The sequence below is a fragment of the Lichenostomus cassidix genome, chromosome 8, assembly GCF_008360975.1.
Source record: "Lichenostomus cassidix isolate B80296 chromosome 8, HeHo_3.0, whole genome shotgun sequence".
NCBI classification, from domain to species: domain Eukaryota; kingdom Metazoa; phylum Chordata; class Aves; order Passeriformes; family Meliphagidae; genus Lichenostomus; species Lichenostomus cassidix.
In genome coordinates this window covers 10,185,869-10,210,440 of record NC_139489.1, presented here as the reverse complement: position 1 = coordinate 10,210,440, position 24,572 = coordinate 10,185,869, and the positions used below count along the sequence as shown (strand labels likewise).

The 24,572-nt window shown below is 49.0% G+C and overlaps 1 protein-coding gene across 10 annotated transcripts in view; it reads left to right on the top strand.

Annotated features, from left to right (window-relative positions):
* The window catches only part of PTPRF (protein tyrosine phosphatase receptor type F), a 377,255-nt gene that overhangs the window by 302,484 nt on the left and 50,199 nt on the right, over window positions 1-24,572 (top strand). For 6 of the 10 annotated variants that reach the window (XM_085067811.1, XM_085067816.1, XM_085067812.1 and 3 more), the window contains 8 exons: window positions 328-597; window positions 3,326-3,907; window positions 4,459-4,592; window positions 5,576-5,720; window positions 10,857-11,162; window positions 14,026-14,219; window positions 20,818-20,844; window positions 23,075-23,192. In XM_085067811.1, the coding sequence (XP_084923937.1) occupies window positions 328-597; window positions 3,326-3,907; window positions 4,459-4,592; window positions 5,576-5,720; window positions 10,857-11,162; window positions 14,026-14,219; window positions 20,818-20,844; window positions 23,075-23,192 (1,776 nt within the window). The remainder of the gene's footprint in view (window positions 1-327; window positions 598-3,325; window positions 3,908-4,458; window positions 4,593-5,575; window positions 5,721-10,856; window positions 11,163-14,025; window positions 14,220-20,817; window positions 20,845-23,074; window positions 23,193-24,572) is intronic. The other 4 variants (XM_085067815.1, XM_085067813.1, XM_085067817.1 and 1 more) reach the window with 3 other exon arrangements.

Here is a 24,572-nt window from a genome sequence, read left to right as displayed (position 1 = left end):
ATTTGTGCATGCTCTCTAATTAGAGGAATGTAATTTAAATGGAGGAATGTTTTATGTTAGTAATATGATTTCAAAAGGCTATGTTTGGAGGGAATGGATTGAGCCGTCTCCTAATGAGTTCTGCTAATAAGATGCCAGTGGCTAAGGAAGGAGAGCAAAGTGTGTACAATTTGGCAAAGTAGTGAACAGCTTTTGCACTTCATTTTATCTGTCCTGAGGGATAGACAGGCAAAAATGTTGACCCCCCCCCATCATGCACCCCCGCAGTGCAACTGAGCACTCTCTGCTGGTCCTGTGACCCTACTAGCTGTCTCCTCCTTGTTTCAGTGCGGCGTGTTGCTCCTCGATTCTCTATCCCTCCGAGCAACCATGAGGTGATGCCTGGAGGGAGCGTGAACCTCACGTGCGTGGCAGTAGGTGCTCCAATGCCCTACGTGAAGTGGATGGCTGGTGTGGAGGAACTGACCAAAGAAGATGAGATGCCCGTCGGTAGGAATGTCCTGGAGCTGAACAACATCATGCAGTCTGCCAACTACACCTGTGTGGCCATCTCTTCCCTTGGCATGATCGAAGCCACAGCCCAGATCACAGTCAAAGGTAAGGCATTATTCCCTGCCGTGCTCCTATTTGGGTTTCAACACTGTAGCCCTTTGCCAAAGTTTTTGGGCTGCAGCCAGTTGACTGCACTCTTCTGTGACTTTTTCACCATGCAAGGGAGGTTCCCAAATCTACAACTTTGTTTTTTCCTGCTCACAGTGTGATATTTGCTCTGAAGGTCATTTTCTCTCTCCCTGCAAGTGGCATGTAGGCAAGCTTGTGTCAGGCCGGATCCTTGTTACGCCTTGAGGGAACTTCACTGTGTTTATCCCAGTCTGTGTTTATCCCAGCAATGTTCTGTGCATCAGCAGGATCAGCTCAGCACAGTGATGGGCCGTGGGCTGTCTTGGGGCAGGATCTGTGGATGTCTGCAGTCAGAAAGCCATTTGCACAGACATGTCCTTTTGCAGTAAGGGTAGGACAAGGAGGTTAATCCCAGCGATGTGAAGTGTCCATGGGCCTCAACAAAATGAGCATCCTCCCTCCCTGCAGGGAGGAGCTGTATGTGTTCATTTGAAAATTGTTACATAATCCTCTGTAAATGTCTTCCCTTACTGTTCTGCCTCTTTCACTTTCTTTTTCTTGTGTTGCTGTCCTTCAGCCATGCTTCCTGCTGACATTTCACAGGTACCTTTGCCCCAAAGAGGATTTTGTTACTGATTGCTGACCATAGGGCAGCCCACCCACTAACAGGAGGCTGAAAGTATCCTACCTTTCCCATCTGGGGCCTATCAGATCCGCAGTATCCCTTTCCTTCCTCCTTGCAGTTGATTTGTAGCTCAGATTGCCACAGATACGTCATCTTTTTAGTCTGTTCTTGCAGGCCTCTTCTTGCACTAAGGCTAACTTTAGCGCAGGGTTCCTGCTTAAACAAATCACAGAATTGAGTGTTAACCCTCTTTGACCTGCTGGAGATAACAGCAAATTCTCTTGGCTAGTCAGAGGATGCTTTTAACCTTACCAACACCCTGCTCCCTTTCCTCGCAACAGCTGCTCTTCTGTACCTTTTCCAGCATCTCTTTTCATACAGAGAACAGTGGCTATAGTAGATACACAAGATGGAAAAAAGGGGCATGATGGGATGGTGGTTTGGACTTGGAGGGAAGAGGTGGGAACTGCACCATTGCAGTTCCCAGCATTTACCTCTTCGTAGCTGGGATGACTTTGCCTCGCGCCTGCACTGGTTGATGTGATGCCCCAGGACAGGGAGCAATCTGCTCAGCTCCTTTAGCCCTTCACCTTCCTCCTTGTGTGCTTGTCTGCCTTTTCTACACCTTCACTCTGGATATCCTACTGCCTCTGTCCCAAATGCCTTCACCTAGTGCTGCTTCTCCTGTGCTTGGGCAAGCAGACCATTTGCAGGGTAGACAGAAGCAAGATGACACAGAACTGACTGCACTTATGCACGTTGAAAGTACCAGACCTCCCTCTTGCTCACATGCAGACTGCACACCCACAAGCTGTCAAGAGTCAAACTTGTGGCTCTTCAAAAGAAAAAGAGTTTCATCTGTCCTTGAAAGCCTGAGATGGGCTCCCAATTTCTAGGATGCTGTAGGAAATACGTTTCTTCAGGCCATAAAATTGTGTAGGATAGGTTTGCCCTCCCTGAGCCATCCATGGGCAGTGGTAGGGTGTCTGGCTGTGTGGGTTGTGTGCCCTCCGCTCCCATGCCTGTTCAGCCCCCAACAATTTTCTCACTATTCATGTTGCAGTAGCACTGGAGAAGGCATTCTCTCTGGCACGCAGAGCAGGCATGCCCAGTGCTAAGTAGGTTGCCTTCTTTAGCTGAACCACGTGGAAAGTAAAAACCTGATGGCTTTGCCAAGGAATGAAATACTTGAGGATCTTAATTTGGAGTGAGCATTTTCCCTAGTTCCTTGTCAAGCACAGCTACATTACAAGTCACTAATGACTTTAGAGTGGTTTGTAGGAAGTTTAAACTTACTGTAGACTTTAGTTCAGTCATTGTCCTAAAGTATTTGTGTACTCTGTGAATTTCTCACACACATACTCATTCTTTTTCTTTGTTCTTGTGGTAAAATGGCAAATCTGGAAATGTTTGCTTGCAGTAGTTGTGTTCTCATTAACACTTCAGAGATGTCAGTGTCACAGAGTTCTTGTGTAACAGTTTATTGTCTGGTTGCAGTTTGACACACCACCCAGTGAAATAGTGGATATGAAAGTTGGTAATTTCTCTGGCTGTATCTCTCCTGCATGTGCTGTAATACTTACAAAGCATTGCCCCATCAACCCTTCTAACAGCACTATCCATGAACTCCCTGTGGCCTAAGATACTGCCTCTCTGGAAGCAGGAGCATAACTCCAGATTACTTTGGTATTTGATTGCTTTACTGTATTCCTTTGTAAATCAACTGTTCACCTGGCCTCTGGGGCCAGCCCAGCCCAGCAAGCACCTTCCCACTGCCAGGTGAACCCCCATGACAGAAACATTCCTGCATCCCCGTTGAATTACCTTTATTTAGCCTGCTGCTGGTAAGTGCGTCAAGCACATCTAATAACATGATTGCTCTGTTTATCCTTCCATTAAGAACCACTTCAAGCAATATATGGTAATATAAAAATGCATGTTATAGAGTATGAAATGATTTCTGCCTTTTAAAGAAGAATGTTAATGGGAGGTGGCAGCTCCATTTTTATCCCTGTGCACATTGCAGGGTTTGAGCTGACTGAATTATTTAAATCACACCTCTCTGCCTTCCAATTGCAGCACTGCCAAAACCTCCAACAGAGCCATTAGTGACTGAAACGACAGCTACCAGCGTGACCCTCACCTGGGATTCGGGCAACTCTGACCCCATTTCATATTACGTCATCCAGTACAAGCCCAAATCCTTGGAGGGTCAGTTCCAGGAGGTGGATGGTGTGGCAACAACCCGCTATAGCATAGGTGGGCTCAGCCCCTTCTCAGAGTATGAGTTCCGGGTCATCGCAGTCAATAATATTGGCAGGGGTCCCCCCAGTGAACTGGTCGAGGCCCGGACAGGAGAGCAAGCTCCTTCAAGTCCACCCCTCAAAGTCCAGGCACGGATGCTGAGTGCCAGCACCATGCTGGTCCAGTGGGAGCAGCCGGAGGAGCCCAACGGACAGATCCGAGGGTACCGCGTGTACTACACCACCGACCCACACCTGCCTTTGAGCATGTGGCAGAAACACAACACTGACGACAGCCACCTCACCACCGTGGGCAGCCTCATCACAGGCACCACCTACAGCATCCGCGTCCTGGCTTTCACATCGGTGGGAGATGGACCCCCCTCGGACATCATCCAGGTCAAAACACAGCAAGGGGGTACGTATGGGGTGAGGCAGCACGGCTCCATGTCCTTCCCAGCTGTGTGTGGCTCAGCTGAGTGTCAGACCTGCACTAGGCATCACAACTGCACTTGGTGCTCAAATGATTACACGTCACCGTGGGTGGGGGGCTGTCCGATTCAAGCTGTCAGATTGTCTTGGGGAGTTGGTATCAATCTCTCTACAAGTAACAGCCCACAGTTTTGTCTGAGATACAGTGGCTAAAAATCTGACACCAAGTCCTGGACATGGATGTCGGGCACGTGTTTAACTGCTGCACTGTTCTGGGGTCTGAGTACACATGTGGAAGGAAGGATCTGGGATGCAGTCAGGGTCTGGAAGTGAGCATGATCCCCACAGTCACCTGTCTGAGTGACAGAGGTGCTTGCTTGTGGCCTGGGATGTTCCGAGAGCACAGTACAGGGGAGAGGGGAGAAGGGAGGTTCTCTCAGAAGTGAGGAAGGATTTTCACAAGGTGAAACGCTGGTTCTGCAAAGTCAAGTGGTTCTTCTTCCCTCTTCTGGCACTAACCATGTGTTTGTTCCCCAGTTCCTGCCCAGCCAGCTGACTTCCAGGCAGAAGCAGAGTCTGATACACGCATCCTGTTGACATGGCTGCCCGCCTCTCAGGAACGAATCACTAAATACGAGCTGCTGTACTGGGAAGGGGAGGATGGCACTCAGGTGAGGAACCTGCCTGACAGCTCTTGGGGCTGGAAATGGCAATTCATCAGCTTGGGAAGGGTATGTGCTTGAGCCAGGGCGGTAACAAGATTGTTCCTTTGTGTTTCTTCTGCCTCAGTGGTGTGCAATAGGAACATGGCAATCTGGTTTCTGTGTAAGTGACCTCAACAGTGCTTGTTGGTGCCAGGAAAGTAGCTAGTGACTGGTTTGGGACTGGAAAGGCTCAAAATGCCATGACAACATCCCTGAGGCATGCTTATTGCTGGTGCCTGTAAACAGTAGCACTTCTAGGCAGGTCTGAAATGGCTTCCAATATGTGTCTCTGGCCCCAGGACTGGTTGCATGTAAAAAGCAGATCGAAGGTGGCCTAGAGAGAGCCCTTCCACATTTACTGCAGGTCCCTAAAGGAAGTCCAGTTCAAAATATATCAAAGGTAGTGCTGGCTTCAAGACAGCATAACAAGAATTGTGCCATGACAGCATCACAGTGTCCCATGGTCCTCTCCTTTTCCTCTTATTATAGTGGCATGAGAGCTACCAGAAATAAGTGCCCTTCAGGTGAACTGTCAGCAAAACAAGCCCTTTACCAGCAGTGTTTCAGTGCATTAGATCCCAGCTGCTATAGGACAAGGGCTTTTCTTTGTTTCACAGGCAATACACTGTCTGTTGGGAGAAAACAAACTTGTGAGTCCTGTCCCTCTTGTCTGAACTTGTATAGCTGGACCAGGCATTCCCACAAAGCTGTCAGGCCAGTGAGTGCAGTCTGGACACAAGGCAGTGTAGCCTGCCTGTTGCAGAGGTCTACTTCCCTGCAGAGTCCTGGTGTGTCACCCAGGAAGCTCCATGCCTTGGGGTCCTGCAGGACTGCAGGCAAGTTTGGCAGCATGGCTGTGATTTTTTGTGGGGCCAGAATGGCTGCGCACCAGCTTTTCTGTATCCTCCAACTACACCAAATAATCTGTGTTCTCTTTTTTTTTTTGGCAGCAAAAGGTGGAATTTGACCCAACCTCCTCATACGCGGTGGAAGGTCTCAAACCAGACACATTGTATAAGTTCCGTCTGGGAGCTCGCTCAGAGCTGGGGGTAGGAGTTTACACCCCCACGGTCGAAGCCAGAACTGCCCAATCCAGTAAGTGTCTGACGTTGAACACTGCTGAAGACAAAGCAAAAGCAGTCCAGTTTCTATCGCCTGGGCATGGAGAAGCCCGGTGCCTCTGTCCTTGTGGGTTTGCAGGGATGCTGGCATGCAGTTTGCTGAAGGGAGTAATGAGGAAAAAGTCAGCTGGGGTTTGAATCAGGGCTCTTTGGCAGAGTGGGTGCACCCAAGGGGTAAGTTGTTTCTTCGTGTCCCTTTGATCATACTGTCTTTCCCTAAGGGTAGATTCATAAAAACTGATGGAGGAGTAAAACAGGCTGGGAAATTGCTTTGGAGAGATTGATTTGAGTGGGTTTGTGCATCTCTATGAATTTACTCCCATGCAGACAAGCTGTCTGGACAGGCAGCATATGGGTATTTGGCTCTAAATGTGACTGTCTCCAAACCATTGGATTTTCATCCTTCACTCCCCATTCCACCTGCCTTGCTTACACAGGAGTCCATCCCTGGTCCATAGAGTTGATAGCAAGGTGAGACATTCTGTGAGGCCAGGTGTGTCTGGGGCTGTCAGGCAGCTGGAGGAGTCATTTTGGAAAAGTGGCTGTTTGCCAGGGTTGTGTGAGCAAGAGAGGCTGCTGCTTCTGGGACTGCAGTGCTAGGGGAAACCTGAACAAGCTGCAGATGAGTTAATAGAGATGCTCAATAATGAGGTGACCCAGGCAATATCACTTTCATCCTGGCTCTGCCCTGTGTGATCACAGAGCGGGAGTTTGCATTGCTCTGATTGGCAGCTCAAAGTGCTGCGCATAAGCAGATTAGGGCTATCAAAGGGCCCTGCGATAAGCTCGTTTTCACTAACGATTTTTGGGCTTGCCATTATGCAAAGAGCATTAAAAGGGGGGAAAAAAGACATTTCCGCCAGCTCCGTCTGTCTGGGATTTACTCGCTATGTAGGGTGAGCAGTTGGCACAGGCAGCCAGCCTTCCCTGCAGAGAGGGCGGCAGCATGCACAGCAACCAGGAGTGTGAGATGGCCATTAGAAAGGGAGCTCTGACAGGGAAGAGCAGCTCTGCTCACTTTCAGAATGACCTTCTCTTTGAGGAAAACTCAGCTTCATTAACAATACCGGTTCCAGGCGTTCCTCCACCTCGTTAAGTGAGCTAATGGTGTCTTAGAGCTGCACAATAGACAGGTATGAAAATGGAGAAAGGTTTGGATCATGGGGTTATAAATATTTGAACATTGAGAACAAATTCTGAATATAGGGATTTATATACCTGTTTCAGATAGCTTTTGTATTGATAGGCAAAGGTTGAAGTAACTCTCCTGCCATGTAAATTAATTCCATCAGTGGATGCTCTTATCCTTGAACACACTTAATCAGAGACAGCTCCATGCATAAATGAGTGCTTCAGAGTCTCACAACAATCCAAGTAAGAGATACTTTTGGTTCACGGACTCATCAAGGCAGACATCTTGTCATTACCTACTCTACCTGTTGTCTGCTCACAGGGGATCTCACACCAGTCTGGTTTTAAGGTTGTTAATTCACTGGCCAGTGGTGCAGTAGCTGACTATTTCTGGCATCTGTTCAGTAAGAAAAATGTGCATAGGCTGGAAGAGATTTGGCTTTTTGCCACCAGAGTGCCTTGGTTTGACCAGTGAGGCCCTCCTCACACTGAAGGACCTAAGAGTTCTTAGATTTATCCAAGAAGTGATCTGTGCCTTGGTTTACAGGCCCCTACTTGACAAGATTTTTCATGGCACTCTATTCTATGACAGAAGCCATTGGCAGTTACTGCTGAGCTATTCAGTGAGAGTGATGAACAGTCCCAATGCAGTGTTGAGCTGTGGGTACTGGGAGGCACAAAATAATGTAAGTCTTTCAGAAAAGTGCTTTAGCTTGGCAGAAGTTGTGTGCACAGTGCACAACTTCCAGGCAGAAATCCTTTGGTCTTTACTTAGCAACACCTTGTATTAGATGGATGGATTGGTTCCCTTTGGCTTTAGAACTTACTAACCCAGAAACAGTGCAGCTTCCAGCTTCAAATTGGTCTCCTTCCTGCACTTTTCCAGCTGGTTACCCTGAGAAAGACTGTTAGATCATGGTATTTGACATGTTCAGGTAGGACACAAACTACAGGAGCAGTCAGACTCTTGCTTTCCAAAAAGCCTCTCTTCAGTCTCTGTTCCTGTCCCTGACAAACCAGTCATGGGGAAGGTTGGATGCCCATGATCATCAATGTGTCCTTAATGGCCTTGGTATTGCTTTTCATGTGGAACCCTTGCTCAGGAGCAGTAGGGATGCTTGTCTGGGAAGGCCAGAGGCAATGCCCCTTTGCATCCTTCAGTAGCATGGCTGAAACCTCATCTTCTGAGCAGGCAGCTGCTTTCTAGGCTCTCTTTCCTGCTAAGCTGCTCACTTAGTTGCTGGGCACCCCGCAAAAAGTACAAGCGGTGCTGCTTTGAGGGCCTGAAGAGCACGGGGGAGTTTTCCAGGAATCTGCAGTGCTTCAGGCAAGCGAAATGATGCAAGAGAGAAGCATCAGCTCTGTGCCCATTAGGCCTCGGCATTAAAATGCTGTTCTCCCTTGAAATACTAAGGTGGGTCCTGAGTCTGCCTTTTCCCTAGCCTGAGGAGCAGGTGGGTTGGATGGGTGCACAGAGCTGCTGTGGGCCATCAGGGGAGGCTGTCGTGAGTTGCCTGGAGGCAGTAGAGGTTTGCACAGTGTGCGTGTGTGGGTACATCTGCATGTGTGGGTGCATGCTGGCCACCCAGTCTGCTCTTCGCTGGCCCCAGGAGGGACACTTCAGTTCCTTGTGCATTTTAAGTTGATCCTGCTCATGTTATCAAGTTTTGTTTTGCTTTCTTTAAGTGTTAATCTGAGTTTTTGCCTTGCACATTATATGTGACTCTTACCCAGTCAACAGCCAACTTTTGACTTGCCCACACTGCCATCCAAAGCTGCCTTTGGAGAATGAGCTCACTGCTGCATCTGAAGGGAAGCTGTGGAGGTTCTGTCAAAACAAGTCTCTTCTGTGGAGGGCCTGTCTACAGACAGTGACAAAGGAAAGGCTTGCCAAGCTCCTTGTGTCTCACCTGTCCTGTCTGAAGGATGCCACCAGGCACTTTGTCTACATTACGCCCTCCATTGTAGGTGTTGCTTTGGTGCTGTATCTTCCTACTCTCTTCCCTGCCACTTCTCTGCTGATTAACCAAGAGTGTGAGGATTCACTTTTTACCCTTGCTCCCTTTTCACTATACCAGATGGCAGGGCTGATCCTGTGCTGCCTCCCTCACATAGGCAACAGTTTACTTCCACGCATTGCTTTGACTTCTCTTTACTCCAATGTAGCTCCCATAGCAGCAGCCTGACTGCTCAGGCATTGTCTCTTCCATCCCCATCACTGCTTACTCTTCTTCCTCTTTCGTATCTCCAGGCATCCCAGCCCAGGCATCCCAGCCCAGGCATCAAGAGTGTTCCCTGCTCCCTGAGCACAGAAGGGCATTAAAAGTTACACGCAGTCTGCAACTGTTTCTGCAAGCCAGTTCCCAGCAAGCAGAGGTCGTCAGTGGCATTGGAAGGTCTGCTGCCCTCTACTTTCACAGATCTTCTGCCAGTGCCAACCTGTGCCCAGCAAAGCTAAGGCACCATTGGCTGAGTGCTTGAACTGCCTCAGGTCCTTGCTGCCATGGAGTGACGTAGGTTGTGTTCGCCTTTGCCCCAGGAAGGCTGGCTCTGGTGCACTGGTGGCTGCAAGAACTGAAGCATGGGGTAGGGCAGCAGACTTTTCAGGCATTTCTAGGTTTCTTGGTGCAGTGAAGAATGGAAGCTGCCTTTCGCCTGTCGTGGCAAAGCAAGATACTTCGTACTCTGTTATTGCTTGGCCAAACAGCTTCCTAGTCTTAGAACAACAGTGTGCATTTTCTTTTTTGTGATGATGCCCTGCCCCCTCAACTTAGAGCTGTTTTCTTCTGGTTGAGTACCATGGGATGGACACATGTCCTTTGTTCCTTCCCTGACCACGTGGGCTCCTTTCTTTCTCCAGACTTCCACTCTTGCCTTCTGTGCAGGCATGATGTGTGCAGCATCCTGGGGCAGTGAGGCCAAATGACAGGGAGCTGATGCTGTTGTGAGAAGGCTCCCATGCTGCCAGAGCCCTGTTGCAACCAGACAGCAGTTTTGAAAGGCTGGAGAAGAGAATGAACCAGGCAGATGTCCTGCCTGATGCTTTGCCCAGGTCATCTCTCCTTTCCTCTCTTCCTGCCCAGATTTGTTTTACTGCTCTTACCCAGTGTGCTGTGTGGAGAGACTACTTGTGATCCCAATGAGAAGCAATTCTTACGTGGATCCCATTCCTCCCCCTCTGGACAATTAGCATTGCCAGGGCTTAGAAGGTTATGCAAACTGCAGGTGCTTTTTTGCCTGGGATGGGGGCAAGACCTGCTTATCTTCCACTGTGCAAATCCATAGGCCAGGAAGCTACTGAGGCAGGTAACCAGTTTGGCAGGCATGAAGCAGTCAGTCCCAGATTCCAGGGATGTGTGCAAAACAGCACAACCACATTACCTCCTGTTCCCACATAGTTCCTGGCTCCCACCTGGTTAGGATGCTGCTCACAGCTGATGGTCATGATTTCAAACCCCACCAGGACAAACTACCTCCAGCCTCAGTCACCTGCTTTCCTTATCCTCTTCTGTTTCCTCTGCTTGTCTAGGAGTGAGTTTTCACAAGTCTTCCTACAATCTGGTGTGTGAGCTTCCCTTCTGCCACTCTTGCCTTCTGCAGCTTCCTACCTCTCCTGGTTTCCATCTGCTTCAGATCTTCACTGAAAGCATCTTCTCCCTACCAGTCTCTCTCTATCACCCTCCACACGCCCCCCTTCCTTTTCTGCTATTTGTTGTGTTTGGTAAAAGTGAGTGTCCAGAACTGCTTTGGGAAGAAGTGTTCTGTGATGCAGAACAGCACTTCCATCTCCATGCTGTTTATCTGGCCTTAAAATACAAATTGCTCTCCTAGTGCCATCTTTGATGATCTGTGAGGATGGCAGGCAGTTTTCCATGTGGATGTTCAGTGCTCCGTTGGCTGGGTAAAAGTTCCCTGTGCATTTTGGTTTGTCCTTCCATTCATTTCCCTTCATCTCCCCACTTCATTTATTTATCCCCAGCCCCCTCCGCCCCACCCCAAGAAGTCGAGTGTGTAAGCACCAGCTCCACCACCATCCGGGTAAGTTGGGTGCCACCGCCCGCCCAGAGCCGCAATGGGGTCATCACCCAGTACTCCATTGCCTACCAGGCAGTGGAAGGAGATGACAACACCAAGCATGTGGTGGATGGCATTGGACGGGAGCATTCCAGCTGGGAGATCAAGGACCTGGAGAAATGGACCGAGTACAAGGTGTGGGTAAGGGCTCACACCGATGTGGGGCCAGGACCGGAGAGCATCCCTGTGCACGTGCGCACTGATGAAGATGGTAGGTGCTACTGAGTGGCTCCTTCAGCTACTGCCGTGGGTTAACCAAGACTCTCCTAGCTGAATTGCTGGAAGGGAGGGGGAAAGGGAGTAAGGATATTGATCTGTGCCTTTCAGGCAGGACCAGAGGCTGTCAGGAGCAATGCTCCAGGGAGTGGGTCTCAACAGTTGTCCTGGAGCAGGGTTGGGGAATTGCTCTGCTGGCCCCTGCTCTAGCTCCAGGTTGTGTCAGGTACCCCAGCATGATCCCACAGGGTCTTGTTTGTGTCAGCAGTGCTTCCTGTGCATTGCTCTGCTTTCCATTGTGGTTTAATAGTGGGTGGTGGTGGCAGATTCCGTTTTGCTGAAGGTAGAATGAGCTCTCTCAGCCAAAGGCTTCTCTTGTGAGATCAGGACTTAAAGTTTACTTGTTGACCTGAAATCCCACAAACTAAAGAGGGGAAAAGAAATCCATTTGAAAGTTGTAGATACTTCAGGAAAGCTGCTTCCTGCTCCAGCTTCCAGGCAAGCCAGAGCTTATATAAAGCTGCTCTTCCTCTCAAGAGTCAGAATACCACACATACAGAGCACTTTACTGGATATGACAGCTTTAAAGAGAAATTGCTTTGTATTAGCAGGGCTGTCAGTTATGTCATCATGATTTAAGCCATTTCCTTTGAAAGTGCCAGAGCTCAGGGTGACAGTGGGAGCTCCCATGACTTCATGCTGACCCAAGAAAGCTGCAGATTTAATGGGAGAAGAAAGAGATGGAGCATCCAGGCAAAGAAAGCATGATCTCTTCATTGCCCAGTCAGTGTAGGAAATTGAAACCCAGCATGTTACAGTTTCCCCAAATGGGCTGCCACTGTCCCCCATGTCTCCATGGCTTTGGAAGTGGCGTCTGGGAATGCTTGCTGACTGCATTCCTGGGCTGGCAAACACATCTGTGTGTGTCCTGCTGCCTGTATTGTTTGCTTCAGTTCTCATTCAGCAGAGTTGTAGCCCAGGGGAAGCTGTTACCCCAGAAATGTCGCAACAAGCTTTCTCAGTTAGTTTTTGGGCACTGTGGTTGGACATTCCAGCTTAGCTGTCAGGAGTGATTTTATATTCCTCTGACATACTGATGCTCAGTGGATACCCATGATGAAGGAATGAGAAATGCTAAACTGTGGTCTGAAAACAAATTAAACTTCCCCTATTTTGGATCTCAGATGCAGCACATACTTCCCATATTGGGGTAGAACAGAGTTCCTCGAAACACTGTGGTCTGCTCATACTCATATATTTTTGTGTCCCTGCAACATGCCCATATCATGTCCTGCCGAGGCCTTCTGCCTTCTCGTGCCAGCAGAGCTTGACACACAGCTTCTGTCTGGTTCTCAGGGAGGATCTTGTTTTCCGCTTGGACTCCCAGCTGTGTGTGTGGGCAGGTGTCTTGCCAGGGCAGGAGAGCCCTGTGGCTTGTGCAAGGTCACTGCACTAAGTGAATTGTGGATTACAGCATAGGCTGCTCCAGGCAGAAGGGGGTAACTGTTTATGCACAGCCCCCTCCATTCCCATACCTTGAGTTGGCTTCATAGTGCTAAAATGTTCCATTCCTCCTTTCTCTTTTTTATTAAATTATCTACAATTACAAAGGACATCTGGGGAAAAATAATTAATTGCCCTGCAGCTTAAAAATTGTGCTTACCTGCTGGGTAGCTGTTTCTTCCCATTTAGTTGGTTGAAGTAGCAATGCTTATTACATCTGCTTGTCAGCTATCCATCCCTAATTACCTGATACTGATTTCTTGCTGTGTTGAAAATTGGGGCATATGAGGTTCCAAACCCTTGGATTTTCCCAGGCCAGTGGAACATGAAAAGGGTCCTGCAAAGGGTCCTGCAGATGACGTGATAGGATGAAGCCCAGGTCCGTCACTTGGTACCAGGTAGTTGCATAGCATCAGTATCCACCACAGAGAATGCACACCTCTGCTCCAAGCTGCTTCAGCTGGAAGGAGTTTTCCAGGAGCAACTGAGAAGCTAATTTTTTAGAATTGACATTTTTGTCACAGTCAATGCAAGAGCAAAATGTAATAAGGAGGTAATTTTTTCCAAATGGTAAATAGGGTATAAATACATTTTTAAACGGGCCTCACCTTGCAAGAAAATTGATATTTTCTGGGCAGTGTAATTTTTCATTTTATTATCAAAAAGCATTCAGCTAGCCGTGCATGAAATACCGTCCCCAGAGCTGTCACAATCCCCACAGGCCCCTTTATCTGGCTGAGTTCAGTGACTGCTGTCTCTGAGCTCTGGGTTATTGTTTTAGGATGGTGCTTTTCCCCCTCATTAACCTCTCACTGTCACAGGGGAAGAGCACGTGTGTGCTCTGGCTGGTGGCAGGTACCAGGGCTCCCTGCAAAACAGGCTCAGCACCCAGTTAGGCTATGTGGGGCTGTGTTCAGATGGGTCTGAGAGGAGGTGCTGTGTCAGGCAAGATGCAAAGAAGGCTTTAAAACCCCTGCCTGTGCCCCAGGGCACCCTGAGCTGCAGGGGATCACCATATGCTTTATATTCTGCTATATTCTTGTATTCTTCTTGCTCCCCTACTGCTGGAGATAAGAGGGATGGGTGAATCTTGAGTCTGATTCAGCACAATGACTTTTATTAGCAGTGCTCCTGCATATTACAATTATGCTCTTTCCTACTGAGAATAGCAGGAGGGAAGGGGTCAGGGATGTGGTCATGGTGAAAGACTGTAGTAGGATGCCCTGGGCAGATACAGGAAACTCATGCCAGTGGGGCCGTCCTGACAGTGGGGTGGAGGGAAGGTAACAAAGGAGTGAGAGGTAGTGACAGTGATTGTGTGGTACCTGCTGACTGTTGTCCCATGTGTGTTGCAGTGCCCAGTGCCCCACCACGAAAGGTGGAGGTGGAGTCTGTGAATTCAACTGCCATCCGGGTGAGCTGGAAGCTGCCCATCTCCAACAAGCAGCATGGGCAGATCCGCGGCTATCAGGTTACCTACGTGAAGCTGGAAAACAACGAGCCCCGAGGGCAGCCAGTGATCAAGGACGTCATGCTGTCAGAAGCTCAGGTACAGTGTGGGGTCCACCAGCTGGTGGGCATGGCACCTTCCCTCCGTGCAGAGGGGGAGGCTGGCTTGATCCAAGTATTTCTTGGCCTCCTCTTGCAGCTCCAGAGCATGGGACTCAGCCTGCCTGAGCAAGGCAGTTTATCCCTAAACTGTGGCTTACACATGGGTAAAAAGTTTAATTAGGCAAAGATTGCTGTAGAAAAGATGATGTATTGGATGATGTTCCTCTCTTACCCCCTCTCTGAGATGTTAGTCTCTGTCTGCCATATCCTGTGCAGACTCCAGCTGGAGCAAACTGCACTTTGCCAGTCCATTTATAAACTGTTAGAAAGTTTTAAATAAGCCTTGAGTCTGTTTCTCTTACGATGCTGATGATGTTCAGGGCAAAGAGTCCACCTGGGTGCTGCTTGCTTGTGGGGCATGAGGGTGGCTCTGCACCCTTGCATGGGCACAGCAGGCCAGGCAAGACAGCACTCCTGGCTCAGCAAAGCCTCCCTTCCCTCCTCGTTTGCAGGGCAGGGACTTGGTGTTGCATTGCCTCCTGAAACAAAACTGTAGGTGAAGCCAGCTTAGTCTGGGAAAGGCTGGGGAGGAAGAAGAAAAATTAGGTGGAGGCCCACATCCCCTGTAAATGACTTTGTCCTTTCCAATCCCCATACAAAAATCTGTTCATACTTAGGCAATCTCCTGGACACCTCACTGGCTGTGAGCTGCAGCCCTCTTCCCACACACTGCTCCAGGCATGGCTGTGCACTCTGCACAGCCCAGGAATGCATAGTTGCCTCTTTCCCAAGGTCCAGGGAAGTTTTTGGTGCCCCAAGTACAATGAAACATAACTCTTCTTTGGAGCAGGGGTCCTTCATCGTGGATGACCCATGCTGTTCTCAACAAAGATAATCATATAAATGAAGAACAGGATCTGCTGCTGTTGGAAGCAACGAGGAATCGATTCAGAGCTGGCTTACTTGAATGATGCCCAATATAAATACTGGAGAGCTGCAACGATTAATTGATCTGTCTCCTGAATGCAGCTGTGAATCATTTATGCGTTTGTCAGTGGGGAGTGCAGTGCACAGAGGCAGCTTTACTCCCCATTCGTATTCCAAAGGATAAAACTCAGTAATAATGTGGAAGGGGAAAACTTTAAAGAGAGAAAATACTTTGAGGGTCCTTGCAGTGTTTTCTGGGACATGTCTCTGTTTATGTTTCACATGTTGCTTGGTTTTAATAGTTAGACAAGCTGCTTACTGCCCTTTACTTATGCCAGGGGAATATAATCTTCTGTATTGTTTGAAAAATTGATGCTGTGTTGTTCAGCTGTAGTTTGGAGTTAATGGGTTGGTCCCAAGTGTAGGTGGGCGAAGTTGGCAATGTATTTCTTCATGGTGTTTTCAAATATTTTATGCTTGCCCAGCCAGTTCTGCTTTCACTCCTTACTCATACATTTCAGAGGGAGAAATCCCATGCTAATGTGCAGAATGAGGATGCCAGAGCCAGAAACTTTTGAAGGAGTGCTGGATTTTGCATTAGTTTGAATGTGTGTGCATCAAGGAGGCAAGTTCCTGGAAGTTTCCTGGCCTATCAGACCACTTACCAGTTTTCCATATTTGGTGAATTTATGTGGGAAAGTTCTTGATTTCTGTAATATTTTTCCTGCTGTGTATGGTGCTGAACTCATCCACTGTAATTTTGGGTGGAAGTGAAAATTATAGTTGCAGAGAAGCGACTACTCAGAAAGAGTCATGTCACTCTTGGGATAAACTAATGATGACCCACAGGGAAGAGGTTTCACTGACTTGGCAGAAGAGATCTCTATTTCCCGAAAGAGTGAGAAGCCAGGCATGACCTGTGCTTGTGATGAAATACATCTGCTCCAGATGCTGAAGAACCCTGTAAGAGCTGCCATCTTTCAGTACAGCAGTGCGTGTCTTTGCAAAGAGCTAGATGAAACTTTGACGAGTAGTCCTGCAAGAGTTATTTTTTATGACAGAAAACAAAAAGATACACGGGAAAACCTGCCCCTGAAGGTCATAGGATGAAGATGGCCATGGTTCAGTACTTGTAAACACTCGTAAACATTTATACCAGTCCACAGGGAGAGAATTAAACTGATTGAAAATCTTGGGGTCAGAGAAGAAAATCTCTGGACAGGTAGGCAGAGGCCCTCCTCCTGCCTAGCCAGGCTGTCTGCTGATTTGAATAGGTATGTACCACATAATCTACTTCCTGCAGGCAGTGTGAAGACACTGATACTAAAGCTGACTCATGATTTCTCCTTATTGAAGATGAGAAATGGAGAGAGAGTAAACGAAGATGAAAGGAAAAAGGCAAGGGAATGGAGATGTTAGCTATGCAGATAATATGGATTCTGAGCTTTCAAAACCGTTTGAGCGGAAAGGGCTAAAACATCAGGAGAGACGTGGGGGCCCTGGTGCTGGAGAGATCACATTTTATTTTACAGCCTCCTGCCTGGGCAGAGTAATCAGTTGTTAAGAAAGTCCTGTGATGGAGCTGAGGCCTCTCCCTCCCTTCTGTGGCTGCGTCTGTGACTGATTACCTCTGTCAGGATTCTGTGTGCCTTCCAGTCTGAGCTCTCACCTCCTACTGACAGCCTGATGGACAAGCAAATGTGACCCTGCCCTGTGGAGGAGCTCCCAGGGTGTGTACAGCTGCAGAGCTGGATCAGGTACCTGCAGCACCTCCTACCCAGGCCATGCCTATCATGGCTCAGCTGGGTCCCGAGGTGGACAAAGGCAGAAGATTCATCTCTGTGCCCTGGGTCTGGCATACAGCACATCAAAGCACCGAGAGAGGGCTTTTGAAAGGAGCCCAGTGCAGGATCTCAGCTGCACTCCACCACTACTACAAGTCCTCACCAGCTCAGGGGAGCGAGGGACAGCAGGGCCATGGGCCACAAGCATTAGGCTTGATGGGAGAGGGCAGGGGCCCACCTCTTGGTTTTAATCCCTGGGCAGCTGCTGCATGTTAGGAGGGGCAGTGGGCTTGAACCCCTCCATCCCTTCCCAGGAACCCATCCCATGTGCCCTCCAGAGCTCAGTGCTGAGCAGCACCAGGTGGCTATGCTGAGTTTGGAGCACAGGGCACAAAGGAGGCAGCAGGGAGTACAGGCCTTCCCATTCAGGTTCCCATGCAAGCACGACTTGTGTGGTCTTTACAAGATTAGCAGCTAGACCCTGCAAGAATGTAGCTGTTGGTCGACTGTGTCCTGCTCCCAGCCTGCTTGTCCCTAGACTGGAACATCTTCAGTGGGGGCTTTCTCCCCATGCTGCAATGTAGCCTCAGCAACTGCTCCTGCCTTTGACTTGTGCAGCATATTTGCCAGAGAGTGTGTTGCCTGCATCGCTCTGGGGACACAGTGTGAATGTTGGCCTGGCTGCCTGCAGCCCTCTGCAGATCCAGCCTGCCCAGAGAACTTGGCAGGGCTGGCTGGGGACAGCTGGCTACACAGAGGTCAGGCTTTGTGGACAAGAGACTCCTGCCACCTTCTCCTGCTCTACAAACAGAATCATGGCACAGGAAAGGTATGTGCTGCCCACGAGAAGGGCTGCAGGCTCACAGGAGGATGGTGTGGTCTCTGCAGGCAGCACTTCTCTATCCAGCGTGCAGACTGAGTGCACATCCCACCAGCTTGCTCCAGAAGAGCAGAGAGAAGAAACAGCAATCACTTCAAGGTATTGGATTGAGATCAAAGGAGAAAGCAGAGACTTCTGTTCTCCCTGGGCAGTGCCTACCCCAGGCACAAGACAGAGGAATTTACAGCCTCCCTCTTTAGTTGGGTGATAGTCAAGGATCTTTATATGAATGTACTTGGAACATCTCATACACGTGTACTTGTCTAGGTGAGAGTCTGGCATGGAGGTGTGATGTTCTCTGCTTCCTAAGTGGAACAAAACTGCAAGGCATCACCCAAGAGGCACTTCAATGAAGGACCAAGGTGAAGTTCTGATACCCTCAGACCCCTCTGCATCTCACAGACTGAGTACTTGAGTTTACATCTGGAGTTCCACTGTTGCACCACAGTCACTGAAGCAAAGAGAAGGATCTGCAGGAAAACCAATATTGGCTTGCCCTAGCTGGGACTGTTGAAGGCTTGAATCTGTCTTTTGCAAGAGCCTTGGTCAGGGAAAACAGCCATTCCCTGGTGAGACATGACTATGCTGTGTTGAAGTGTAAAATGAAACATTAAAGCATTGCAGCTGCCATAAATACACACTATTAGCTTTAGCACTTCCCAGAGCCATCCTGCCTCATGAACACAGCCCTCTCTCAGTTCTTTTTATGACTGCTCCTGGGCTTTTCAGATCAATTTGTCTTACTGACCAACCTTAAACAGTTAAGAAGCAATTGAGCTAGTTTAAGGAAGGAAATGTTTTGATCTGTAGATTAAATTCTTGTAATGAAACTGAATTTCTACCAAGGTATTTATGCAGGCCTGGCTTTTCACAGTTGTTCCTCTAGCACAGATCTCAAGGCATTTCTTCACACTCTGATCTAATGCAAGATTAAAGTCCACTGAAACATTAGAGCAAACAGAGTTTGAACATTAAACACTTGGTTTAAAATCCTGGTGCGTGATAAATTCCCTGCTATGATGTGAGAGGTCCCCTGATCCCAGCTCTGCTCCGCTGTGCCTTGCAGTGGGGTGTCACTTGCTGCTCCTGTAGCTACATGGAGGCAGGCTGGGGTGTTCCCATCCACGTGGCCCCCACCCACCAGGGACATGCTTTTGTAGGAGAAGTGTACTTCCTGGAGGAAGAGCTACCAGGCTTCATATCCCTCCTGTGGCAGGACTTCTGCCAGGTTTTAGATCAGCAGGGTGGAGTGTGTGGCTGTTGATCATGGCGTGGGCTGCTGGCATGGGTGGGACATCAACAGCACTCACTCGGGTTGAGCTAAGTGTGCGGCAGTGGAAATAGCATCGAGATGTGTGTGGAAAGAGAGCTTTTAGTGACCATAATACTTAGTGAGGGTCTTGGCTTTATAAGAAGTGTTTAGGGGCAACTTGACCTTGTTGCTGAAATTTACTGTCAAGATGGTTTAGGGGATAACTGTATTGCAGTCTCATGGCATCTAATAAGTGAACGATAATAAAATCTTAGAGGAACATTTCTCCAATAGTTTCTTCTTTGTGAATTTAGAGAATAAAATAGCAAATATTTTGAAAGTATGCCATGTATTTTACTGCTGAGTTGAGTACTATGCCACTGCAATAGGCTGCAGCCTGCAAAAGGCACCTCAAATAGCCTGAGTTCAAAAGGCAACTTGTAGCTTTGATGCCGTTTAGTACTTCTGTTGCACTTGCAGGTTCCCAAACACTCCAGCAGTGTTAGCTGAGCTTCCCAGGCTCCTGAGGAAGTTGGTATGTGAGCAGTTTCACAGCTGGCAGGTCAGGCTCAGAAGCAAGGTTTGCCAGGGCTCACACTGTGAGTCAGGGGCAATAATACCTATCTTGACTTTCATCTCTGTGCTTGAACCCACGGACTGGTGCTTCCTCCAGGCAGATTTAGTAACGTGAGCTGTAACACATCACCTTGGCTGAGAGAGTTCACTGTGATCTCTGCAAGCCTTCATTTGGTGCACCAACCACAAAGAACACTGCTGTGGGCATGCGTGGCAGCAGCCAAGCTCTACTTAGTCTCACCATCCCAATGCAGCTTTGATGCCTTAGAGCCCCAAATCCAGCCAAAAAAGTTCAGAGCCTGTATTAAGGCTGCCATGGCCAGGAATCCATGTGAGCTTTTGGTGGGAAATGGTTTGCACAGAAGCTTTCCCTGCAGGGCTGGACTTGCCAAATTAGTGTTTGCTGTTTGGTATTGTGTAATTGGGAGTGAAAGCTGTTTCCTCAGCTATGCATAAGTTTGAACCTCTCTCCAAGCCACAGACCACTCTTGGAGAGCAGCAGCTTAGTGTGGAGCTCTGGATGAGATCTCAGCTTCTCTTTCACTGTTGATGACAGATGGCACTTTTCGGTTTTCTGAAGTCCCCAGAGCATTTTCTTGCAAATGATACAGGAAAGAGAAGCTCTGGAACTATAGCATTGGTGCTTCCCTGCAGAGTGCCCTCTGAGTTTTGTGTGTTGAAGTCTTTGGCTCTCAACAGGAGGTGGTGGCTGGAGGATCACTAGAACAGAAACTGGAGATTAGGCAATAAAACTGGTGTGCCTGACCTGTGGGGCAGCAGTCACCCTCAGAGCCTAGTTGGTACAACCTACCCCTTCTTGCTTCTGCTTATGGAAGAGGCAGAAAAATGCAAACATAGCCAGAAGGGGGAAAGATTGCAAAGTACAAAAAGGAAGGGGTGACCTCTCCACCCAAGTGAGAAGGAAGCTCTTTGTCTGTTTGTGTGAATGATCTCAGACTTACTGCGCAGGCTAGCAGCATGTCAAAAATTGCTCTATGCCATTTCTTCCCTTGGCACAGCCTGTGCTGAGTGACCCTCTGTGTATAAGTGTTGTAATTCCCCCAACCCAGTTCTGCTAACCCCTGCTGTTGTCGTCATTGTCATCCCTTTCCTACACGTTGCCCCTTAAAATTCTGTGTCTCCATTTTTCTCTCCTCCTTCCTTTCTCCCCCGTCAGTGGAGAGCTGAGGACTCCGTGGACCATGTAAGTACCACTTGTGTGTATTCCAGGTTGGAAGAGAGGGGTTTGGTAAATCGATTTGTGAATTTTGTAGACACAGTACTGTCAAAACATTCCTTTCACTCCCTTAATGAGGCTGGAGAGTTCCATTGTGAAACCTTCCACAAGCAGCAAATCCAGAGAAAATTGGCATTTAGATTGCTCCTAAATGCAGAAAAGCAATTGACATTTCCTATAATCTGTATTTCCAGCTTGTTGCAGTGCAGTTTTAGGCAGGTTCAAGTGATCGACTCAGGAGGCTCATCCTGCAGTAGTTGGCCCACCAAGTTACATGGTAAAATTAGATACATAATCTTTAAACCACATTGATCGTAGTCATGAGAAATAACCTACACCCTCAACCGTGACCTTTGGTTGAAACACAGATAGTAATAAGAAAACAATCGCATTTAAACAGTTAAATTCAATTTTTCCCACATAATTTTGAGACAAAAATTTGGAGGAACAAACTAGAAAATGACCTTTTTAGAGTCAGCAATTCAATTACGTGCCCTACTGTGAGCTTCCCCAGCACGACACATTTCTCCTCCTGCTTTATACAGAGGATTCTTGCTCGGAGTGGCTTTGTCATGACAGCACTGTGTTTGCATTATGCAATCAGACCTTCTTTCATCCATCCCTCGTCTCTCCCCTCCTCCCAGCTTGCTTGCTTTGCTCCCGGTGGCATGCTTTTGCGTGAGAATTTCTCTTTGCATGGGTTTGGGAGGAGTGATTTCTCCTGGGATGTTTAGAGTCTGCAGGTTTTGTGAGAGTGCTTCCCCGCGGGTCCATTGGCACCGATCGGACTGTGCGTCCACTCACCCGCACACATGATCTGCTGCAGGGGCGGAGTTGGGATCGGACTCTGGTTCACACGGTGATTTTGGCGGGGTTCTTGTTGGTGCTTGTTGATACTTCTCTGGGCTGGCTGGTTCTGCAATGGTAACAGGGTGATTTTGATGAGTAAGCCTGGGCAGGTAATCTGAACCAGCAGCACTGACTGGAAATCAGCAGGTTTATTGGTGTGGGTGTTTGTGTGAGTGAGTGATGGGAGACTGGCTGCACTCTGAGAGCAATCACAGGCACCCCTCATACCCCTCAACCTGGCAAGGTTTCCCCGGGCAGAGATCAGACCCTTGGAGCAGATTCTGATAGTGCCCACGCTGCCTGTTCTCAGCAGCTCAGACTTCACCCTCTCCATCTCTGCTCTTCTTGTCTGAAGGGCTAAATAACCAATGCAGAGCCTCTGCCTCCTTTCCAAAAGCTTCCCCAGCCCCTTCTCCAGCCTGGTCACCTCTTGCTCCCCGAACCAATGGGTTATTAGTACTAATGGTCCAGACACACCCACAGTCACGGCAGCATGAAAGCTGCTCAGGGGTACCTGCCCTGAGCTGCTTGGAGCTGCTGAGCTCACTGTGCTCACTGGTTTGCAGACCTGGCCAGCCAGGCTTGGCACCAGTCACATTGCTGCTGGAGGCCAGGAGGGAGGAGCGATGCTCCCCTCTTTGATCTCAAATTGAAGTTCGAAGCCATTCCCTCCTTCTACCTAGAGAAAGCCAGAGTATGCAAGGATGCACCCTGTGAGTCCGCCCCCTCCCAGACCTCCCACGATGCAGGTTTTCCCTCCAGGTCTTGTTAGTGCCTTGCACTGACCCATCCCACCCCTGCAACCCAGCGCCTGGCAAGGAGGGTGAACACGATGCTTAGAGCTGCAGGTGCTCCCTGCCTGGGGCCCCCCACCCCTGCACTGCCTCCCTGTGCTCCCCACAGCTCTGCTGCCAGAGACAAATTAAAAAACCCGGGAATTGGCCCCCAAGAGATTCACATAGCCAGGTGACCTGGCTTTTGCTCTGGTTCACAGCTCCATAGTCCTCTGACTTAGCTTTCACGCAAGACCATATCTGGATCAGGTCTCCCTCTTGGCAGAAGCCGTGGGAGAGCACAGCTGCTGACATGGGTTGCTGGTGGGTCTCTGGAAAGGCCAAGTGTTAAAGGCAGGGGTTGAAATTAGGCAGATGAGTGTTGGAGTGGCAGCAGTTGTTTGCTGGCTCTGTGCGACGTGTGTTTGAGCACGATGCATGAGTGTGAGCCAGTGAGTGTTGTCAGTGTGTTGCTGTTGGCGACACTGACCCTGGTGGCTTGCTTTTGCTCACTCCAGTAACAAGTATTTGCTCTTCTCGTTTGCCTCTTCTCTGCCTCATGAATGCGCTCCCAGGAGACAGTCATTGGAGGCCTCCTGCCAGAAACCACCTACTCCGTCACAGTTGCTGCCTACACCACCAAAGGAGATGGTGCCCGCAGCAAGCCCAAAGTCATCACCACCACAGGTGCAGGTGAGTGTGGGGAGCAGGTGTCAAAGCCTCATAGGGGTGGTGGTAAAGCCTCCCAAGAGGTGCATGGGAAGTATGGCCATGGCCAGGAAGAAGCAAGAGGGTTGGAGACACTGCAGAGGTACAAACTCTTGTGATCTCCAGCCCATACTTACAGGCTTTGCCCCTGGATCACCTGAGCAAAGTGCAGCAAACAGATGGAGAGACGCTGCCAGGGCTGGTGAGAGAACATTGAAACTCATGAGTCTGAGCTCATCTGCATAGTCCAAGGACCTGGGAAGAGGAAGCCTGAAAGTCCAGGCCCTCCCTCAGCTTTGGAATCCTGGCCTGTCCTCACCTTGTTCCTGTAGGCAAATGCCATTTCTTGCTTCCCGTGGTGACTGCAGTACTGCCTGGAGTGGCCCCTGGCACAGAGGGCTCCTGAGAGGTGCTTCTCAGCTCCCCCCTGCCATTGATACTGCTGTTTCCCTAGGCTTACACAGCTGAGCCTGTCTGGTCCTAGAACCATGATAACACCTGGAATGAAACCAATCTGACGTAGAAGTGCTGCGGACACAACTTCTAGGTCCTGGTGATCCCAGCCGGTTTGGTTCTGCTGTCTCAGTAGATTGTACCTGTGCCTAGAGCAACACAGGAGCCTCGGCCTGGAGCAGGGGCACCCAGGAGTCATCAGGCACTTCCCTCCGGGTGTGGTCAAGCGTCCCTTTGGCAGTGGCACCAACTAGTTAACCCTGTCTTGTCCACTCACCTTTTCCACTCACTAGACGTGTCCTACAACTGATAATCCTGCTGCTTCCTCACACCAGCCACGGGAACAGTATTTACCACTTGTTATTGTGGGAATGCAGCTTGTGCAAACTGAGAGCATTTGTTCCTGGTGCTTTTAAACAAGAAACAGCTTGCTATCTCCTCCACACTGCATATGGGGAGCTCCAGAGGTAGTTTCCACTGTCACAATTTCAAATGCTGTCTCCCTAGTGCCTTGCCATGATGTATGCTCTGTTCATCAAATTGCTATAGCTGTCCTATAAACAGGAAAAGCTTCCTAAACATCCCAGTGTTGTATTGTAAACCACAGTGGGTCTTCCCATGTTATGATGCACATTTTAAGGTTAATATTTGGAATCAGCTGTGAAAATACTGTGTCCCTTAATGCTAGCTGCTGTTAGACAATGTATTTTGAGTGCAAGGAGGATGGCACTGGTAATGGGAATGTAATTGTATGTCCTAAATACCTACAAAACCGCCCTCAGGGCTGCCTTTGTGCAGGCTCGGCTGTAGGTCTGACCTCTAAGGGGAGCGTTGGTGTCGCCCTCTGATGGCAAAATCGGGGCATAATTCTGGCAAGTACGGTTTTCTCTTGTGCTCGCTCAGCTGTGGGCT